This window comes from Ruditapes philippinarum, unplaced genomic scaffold, assembly GCF_026571515.1.
Source record: "Ruditapes philippinarum isolate M1 unplaced genomic scaffold, ASM2657151v2 ctg1777_1_1_1_1, whole genome shotgun sequence".
NCBI classification, from domain to species: Eukaryota; Metazoa; Mollusca; class Bivalvia; order Venerida; family Veneridae; genus Ruditapes; species Ruditapes philippinarum.
The window spans coordinates 128232-136200 of record NW_026864519.1 but is presented as its reverse complement, the minus strand read 5'-3'; the positions used below and the strand labels follow the sequence as shown (position 1 = coordinate 136200).

Sequence of the window (7969 nt, the reverse complement as noted above, 5' to 3'; positions counted from 1 at the left end):
CCCCGTCTAGGGCCGAGGACCTGACCTTCAATGTCCGCGATTCAAGCCCTAAATCGTGTATACGAGTCAGCTCCGTATACTTCCGGGAGATTAAAAATGAATTTCTAAATATAGAACGATGATGTCATTCTAAAAAAAGAATCCAATATGGCGCCGCGCATGCGCAGTCGTGACGTTAAAGAGGCCCCTATATTACTGATATGAAAAATCGACCGGAAGTAGTATTTCCCCGCATAAATCCATGTTGCTGAAATCGTGAATTCGTTAATTCAATTGCACTTTTATGCATTGTTTGACAATATTGATCTTTTGAAAATCATTCTGAATAGAAATATGATTGACTGACTGATTTATTTGACTTAAACGTATAAATGTTTTTTTTTAAAGTCTTATTATAACAATGTCACAATACACCAAGGGAATATATTTCACATGTTAAGCTTTTTTTCATTTTCTCCCCTTTTGAATATTTACGGGAGAAATTATTATGTATGATATTAGAATAAAGCAATGCAATTAGAATATAAAACACGAATACTATAACTCCGGATAGTTACATTTATTCATCCTGATGAGCATGATAGGTATATAATATGAGACAGTAAAGTATGTCAATTTTCTAATATAACTTCATACAATGGCTAACAATAATTATATACAAATATTTATGGTACGTATATTTTACAATAAAAAAGTGAAACCTCAAGCCAAGAAACTTATGTAAACTTTATCTTATCAACTTCCTTGTTATTAATCCCGAACCTTAATTCGTGAAAAGGATTCGCCTTTACAGTCCATTTAAACTGTATTATATAGGAAAAAATTGCTCGAATGTACATGTATGCTGGTTTGGCTTGTATACTGGTGGCAAAAGCTAATCACTTTTAGGTCAGGCAAGATATAAGAGTTTAAGGTATTAAAAGAACGTTGTGACATTATATAACTATGGTACAAAACATAAACTTTACATAAAAGCCGACCTAAGTAAAAACATTGTGAAAGGGTGACTCTTCAGAAACAATAGTCCCAATTAAATTGTATGAAACTTGCAAACTCTGTTTGATTGTGTTCGCACGTGCAAAGTACAATCTGTCCGATTAATAGATGAAATTCGAATTTAACGCACGTGTGCCTATAATGAAATAAACATATCAATTGAAATCATTGAAATTATTAATATTAAATTGTTTACACCTGATGCTAGAGATGTTTAATATGTCTGTCATAGCATACATTAACTACATTTTTTGTTAGCACACTTCTTCTCAGCATAGTGTTTAATTTGAATATCTTTTTCTTATGAACAGCTACTTCGATGCTAGAACGTAAGTATTATTTCACGATCTGTCCATCATATGTAACCGATAAATTCTTGTTTCATTCTTAAAAAACTTTGCATGGGTGTGTAAATATTCTATGTGAAACATAAGATTGTGTTACTAACATGATATTTTGAATTTCTGCATTTTCATATTTCCAGGACAGTTATTTGCAACAACAAGAAAAGATTTATAACGTGAGACACACACTTCATATGGATATGTCATATCTAACTTGTACGATGATAATATCTGACCTCTTTGAGATATCTGTACAATACAGTTTGTGTTACGACAACACACCAGGACAGTATCAGAAGGGCCAACTGCTGCACCACATGGTTCCTGTATCTGATCATCCTTCACTAAGACTCTCGTGTCTGTCTTGATATCATATATGTAGACAGTATGCTCGTCTCTATCTGTTATCACCACTTTGTCACAGCTCTTTATGTAAGTACAAGCGCTAGAGCCTATAGGATATGTCTTGTTTGGAAACTTTACTTTAAAATCACGCTCCTCTCCTTTGAATGATACAATACGAACAGGTCTTGGTTCATCAAAAGTCCCTACTACAAACTGTTTATCATCTTTCAAACAAATAGAGTCATATTTCGTTTTCACTTTACATGTCCTTCTTGAAGTTATTTCATTACTTTTACTAACATGTAGATATTCTATATTGTATTCATCACCACGTGTTATCGCAACTTCCTCCTCAGATACTGCAACAACAGATAATGGGTAGTAAGATAGCTTAAATGATCCTACTTTCTCAAGCTTCTCATTGTACACTAAACATTTCTTGTTTATGTAATCCATAGCCACCAGTCTGCCATCATGCAGAAAATCTATGCCTGTATAGAACGGTTTATTGATGTCATCTCCCGTCTTCTTCAAAACAATAGCGGAAACTGGTGTTAACTTCATCGCCTTATCAAAATCTCCCTTGCGAGTAGACTTTAATAATAATTGTCCTGGAACATATTCTGTAATTGGTAATGGAGGTAGTTTTAATGTTTCGTCAAAATGAAAAGAAATGTTAACCGTCTCTGACTTCTGGCAGTCCTCCTTAATGTTTCTGCAGAGAGCATTGACGTTACTCTCCATTTTCTGTTCTGCTATATATTTCTGCACTGGAGTTCCATTTTTGAAAATACTTTCAATCGTCTCTAAGCACAATGTAACATCAGCCAAATGTTTCTCGTTTTGTGTTTGTTTCTTTGACAGAATCTCTAATGTTTCTCTCTGAAGAATTTTAGCTCTCTTGGCGACGGTATCTTCTAAATCGTCAAACATTCTGATTACTTCGTTTCGCATATGTTTAATCATTTCATGTATTTCTTTTACATCGTGAGCAAGTTGATCTTTTGAAGAGCAAACATGTCTCGCAACACTCTCAGCAACTTTTTTTGCTGCCTTCAATTTCTTCGCTAAGGTAGAAGTTGGTGAGGTTATTTTTCCGGCAATCTTCTCAATTTCTACAACGTTGTCACATTTTCGGTGGTTATCAATAGCACAAGTACTGCAGCAAAGCTTCTTTTCATCTTCACAAAAGTATTCAAAAAGTTTTTCATGTTGATCACATAAATCTAAGTTCTTCATTTCAAACAAAGTAGTGAAAGCATTAGCTTCTTTCACGCTCACCAATTCATGATTTTTCAATATGGCGAGCACGTTGTGTACATTTGAACAATCATTACATTGGAATTCATTACAAGTTGAGCAAAACGTGTCAGCTCCAGTTTGCTTATCCTTACTTAAACATGGTTGACACAAATTTACCTTCACACGACCAGGAACTTCATCATCTTCTCCTATTTTACTTCCACTATCTGCCATTTTTGTAAGAATTATATTGTCCCTTTTTAGAAATTACATATATACATGTGCATATATTCAAAACTCGAGGTCAATATTCAGCGACTTTACAAACTTATTTCAATGAAACAAGTATTTGTTTTAAACTGATTTAAACTGATTTAACTAAATAAAATGTTCATGTTAGCCATAATATATTGTTCCAGTCCAAACGTTATCTATCGAATGGTTACATTACGTTGGCAAAAAAAAATCAACTTACGCGGAAGTTAAAATTCCATAAAGGCTATATCTGAATTATTAGTCGAACACGATACGTTTACATTATTCGGTCGTACCATTATGATATTATAGGTTGTGTACCGTGCCTTATTTCTTCCACAAAATTTCGCTAGTAAGCACGCGATAATTATTGCCTCTAAAGGGCGATATTTAGTACTAGTCTCTCAGTCGCTAGTCTCTCAGGCGATAATTATTGCCTTTCGAACAGGGACACTTATACTAACAAAATTTAACAATTTCAACTCGATAATTATTGTCTTATTTTTCGAATGTTGTGTGTTCCTCACGTGATAATTATCGCGTTGAAGTGCGTTTATTATCACATGAGACCAGCGAAATTTAATATATGCGAAATTTAGACTAAATTTAGTCTAAATGTCGTCCTTTAGAGGCGATATAATCGCGTGTTTAAATTTCGCTAGTCTTTTATGCGATCATTAGTGCCCATCAATGCGATATTAATCGCGTGAAGAACACGTAACAAACAAAAAGCAAAGATGAAATTGATAAATAACTTAAATTTCAAAAGTAATAAAAAGAAAACAAGAAGTATCTTTAAAAAAGATACTCGCCCGAAGTCAAACTTGTTAACTTGCATAGGATAAGCTTCCACTAACCATGCTTACCACAAACAGAACATTTTATTCGTCTTCAATAGTTTTATTTCAGTTCATTTTTACCCGCAATGTTTTCCCCATTAATTGTCATCTTAGATTTAAACAATATTACTTATTTTAATCAAAATGGAATTTGATTTGAATAGGAATTTATAATGAAACATTTTTTTCTGCACTGGTGTTCCATTTTTGAAAATACTTTCAATCGTCTTTAAGCACGATGTTTCGTCAGCTAAATCTTTTTCGTTTTGTGTTTGCTTCTTTGTCAGATTTTCTAACGTTTCTTCCTGCAGAGTTTCAGCTCTTTTGTTAACGGAATCTTCTAGATCGTCAACGTTTTCATTACTTTGTCTAGCAATTGCCTTATCTTTACTTGAATTTATTTTAGACCATCAGACCTACAGAACACAGTGTTCGAATGTGAACAAGATGTTAAAACAAGCTCGTGTAGAATACTATACAAGTTAAATAGAATCTTGCTTGTGGCATTGATCATAAAAGTCTATCTAAGATTACCAAAGGTCTACTTGAAGATACAAATGAAGTGATTCTACCATCTGATCCATCTTCAGAGCGCCTTGCCCAGAAATTCAATGACTTTTTTATTGAAAAGATTGAAACAATAAGAAATAACATACGTTCTCAAACATAATCGGTACCTGATAATCTAGATATGGAATCTGAATATACGTACGGGTGTCAAATATACTGAGTTTGCTCCAACCACAGAACAAGAAGTTAAAGCATTGATTCAAAAGTCAGCAACCAAATCCTGTGAGTTAGATCCCATTCCAACATGGCTGTTAAAAGAATGCCTAGATGAACTAACACCAGTGATAACCAGTTTCATAAACGTGTCCTTGGATGCCGCTTATGTACCAAAAATGTTCAAACACTCACGATTAAGATCATTTCTAAAGAAACCAAATCTAGATCCTAACGAACTGAAAAACTAGAGGCCTATGTCTAACTTGCCATTCTTGTCTAAAATCTTGGAAAAGGTGTTTGACGTACGAATTAAGAGCCACCTGAAAACAAACAATCTACACGATGTCAACCAATCTGCTTATCGAAAGTTCCATACGCCCGAGACTGCATTGTTATAAGTTCAAATGACATTCTACAGTCTTTGGATAATAACAAAATGACTATTCTCGTGATGCTTTATTTGTCTGTTGCTTTTGATACAATTTATCACGGAACGCTCCTTCGCCGCCTTGAACGACACTTTGGAATTACAAGCAAGCCACTCGCGTGGATGACGTCATACCTGACCGACCGATATTAGACTGTATGCATAAACAACAAACTCTCACAGCCAGTCCACATGGAGTACATTGTACCTCAAGGGTCTGTTCTGGGACCTAAGAGCTATGTGATGTATATAAAACCTGTCGGAGAAATCTGCCGTAAACATGAACTAATCAACCATTTCTTTGCAGATGGCTCACAAATCTATCTATCTTTCAAACCAGTGACTAGTATTTCAATTCAAGAGAATATAAACCGCATTGAAAGATGTCTTGATGATATTGTTAGTTGGATGAATGTAAACATGCTGAAGCTAAACGGCGACAAAACAGAGTTGATCATCTTCTCATCTGAACATAACGCAAAACCTGTTTCAGATGTTACCGTGACTGTCGACGGTTCGAAAATCAGCCAATCATTAGTGTGCACAATCTTGGTGCATTTCTTGACTCGAACATGAAGATGGAACAATATGTAAATAATGTCTGTAGGAACTGTTATGCACAATTAAAAACGTTGGTCACATCAGACCCTATCTTACTGTTAAAGCAACCAAATCTCTAGTAAATATGTAGTCTCTAAGCAGTCAATGACCAAGTTACAACATGCTCAAAATACAGCAGCTAGAATCGTGACCAAAACACTCAAATATGATCACATAACACCTATCTTACGTGAACTTCACTGGCTTCCGGTAGCGTATCGGGTCGAATATAAAATTTTGACTTATACATATAAATCCCTCAACGATCAGTCACCAGCCTATATAAAAGACATGATAGACGTATACACTCCAGCCAGAAAGCTGAGGTCCAAGAATAACTCAGTGACAATAGTTGTGCCTAAATCTTGGACAGTACGATATGGTGACAGGTGCTTCGAGACAGTCGCAGCAAAATTATGGAATGCTTTACCACCTGGCATTAGAGAATGTAATACCTTGCCAAGTTTTAAGAGAGCTCTCAAAACACATTATTTCATAGAATTCTATGGACGTTAGTTTCATAAAACAGCATACATCATAAAACAACATACATGTACTTTGGCTACAATGCCAGTGTAATTTGTGTCTTAGATTTTGTGTCCACGGGTTTTACTTTATAATTGATTTCTTTTTTTACTTTTGTTTGTTCCTTTTGAACAATCTTATTTCGTTCAAATCTTTTATAGGATTTTATTTTTTTGTTAAATTGAGCCTTGATTTTAAACTGAATGTGTCTGTATTGCTTACCATCCTTTACTAGTTTTAGATTGTCATTATTGTTTAATAGGTTTACTTAATTAATATATTTGATTATGTTTTATCAGATTTATGTAAATCACTCTTGAACATTTATTATTTATGAAAAGAGTGCTATAGAAATGTGGTATATAATAATAATAATACAAAGATCTGGAGCTCCGGTACCTAGGCAATAACTCAAACGTTTGGTATAGCTTAATACACATGCCAGTAATTGATAATGTCATTCTGCAATTGATAAATAGTTAAATACCGTATGATTATCTATATTATATTCAATTTCGATCGTACAATTGACAAAATGTGTACATATTTGTCCGAAAGTTTATTCATTATTTGTTAAATCTGCGCCAGCTCTTAAAAATACCACATAATGAATGGAGCTATCCAATTTCATATTACCAGAAGAAACAAACCCCTAAACATAAACGGTAACTGGCAAAGATAGTGCCGCCGAATTTTTTTATTTTTTTAATTTTATTTATTCAAATAAATAAATAAGACCGAAAGAAAGGTATTGTTAACAAGGCAAAATGACATTTTCAAATTATATAGATTTTCGTAAATTCTGCTGATCATTTAAAGCACGTCTGAAGTCATGCCTTAAAAAATTCAAGCCCTGAATTACTACAACTATCTGTCTTTTTCCCGATCCTCGACTGTAAGTTATGTTGTATACATGTGTTTTATTTACAAACCAACAAGTTAATTATTCTTTAAATTTATCTTTTATTTAATGTATCCGCTTGAATTGAGTATAATTCAAAACTATCTATATACAAAACAAGGGGTCATTCATTTTGTACGTCTTTTTCCGCGTGAAATAATTATTTTTCTGTTCTGAGCTTGTAATAAAACAAATTTGACAACTGTGAAAGGATCTGCATGACTTTCTTTCATTAAATGTTCGCTTCTTCCATGCTTGTTATTACGGAAGAGCATTAGAGTCAGGTGTGTTTTTTATTAACTCGAACTCTCGACTTTCTTACCCGAAATTTCGACATATTAACTCGTAATTTCGACTAACTTACTCGAAATTTCGACTTACTTACTCGTAATTTCCACTAAGTAACTCGAAATTTCGACTTAGTAAAAATCAAATTGTCGACTTAGTTACATTTAATTTACTAGAATGGCCAAAAGGGTTATGAGTTACCAAGAGTTTAGATCATATAAGATATAATAGGGAGTGCGATTGTACGATAGAGATGGAGAACCGGGTGCCTGGACAAACTATTAAAGTTAACCCTAAACTTATTAGTGTAGTCAACTTTGACACTCGCATGTATACGCCCGACCTCAAAAACACAAGACTTCCTTTAATTTGTACGTTCAGGCGTTCTTCAGGCATTGTATTGTAACCCACCCGTTCGAACATATCTTTTCACTAATCATATTCTTCTCATCCCTGTGAATAAAACGATCCCATACTTCAC

The 7969-nt window shown here is 34.0% G+C and overlaps 1 protein-coding gene across 1 annotated transcript; it reads right to left on the bottom strand.

The window, feature by feature from the left end:
- Positions 1–1439: 1439 nt before the first annotated feature.
- LOC132725894 (uncharacterized) lies at positions 1440–3161 on the bottom strand. Its single transcript, XM_060711084.1, has one exon. It carries the CDS (start codon positions 3159–3161, stop codon positions 1440–1442), a length of 1722 nt encoding a protein of 573 aa, XP_060567067.1.
- Positions 3162–7969: the final 4808 nt, after the last annotated feature.

What these genes read in the sequence shown, in the direction of transcription:
- LOC132725894 (XM_060711084.1), bottom strand. Translation starts at nt 3,161, where the DNA reads ATGGCAGATAGTGGAAGTAAAATAGGAGAAGATGATGAAGTTCCTGGT.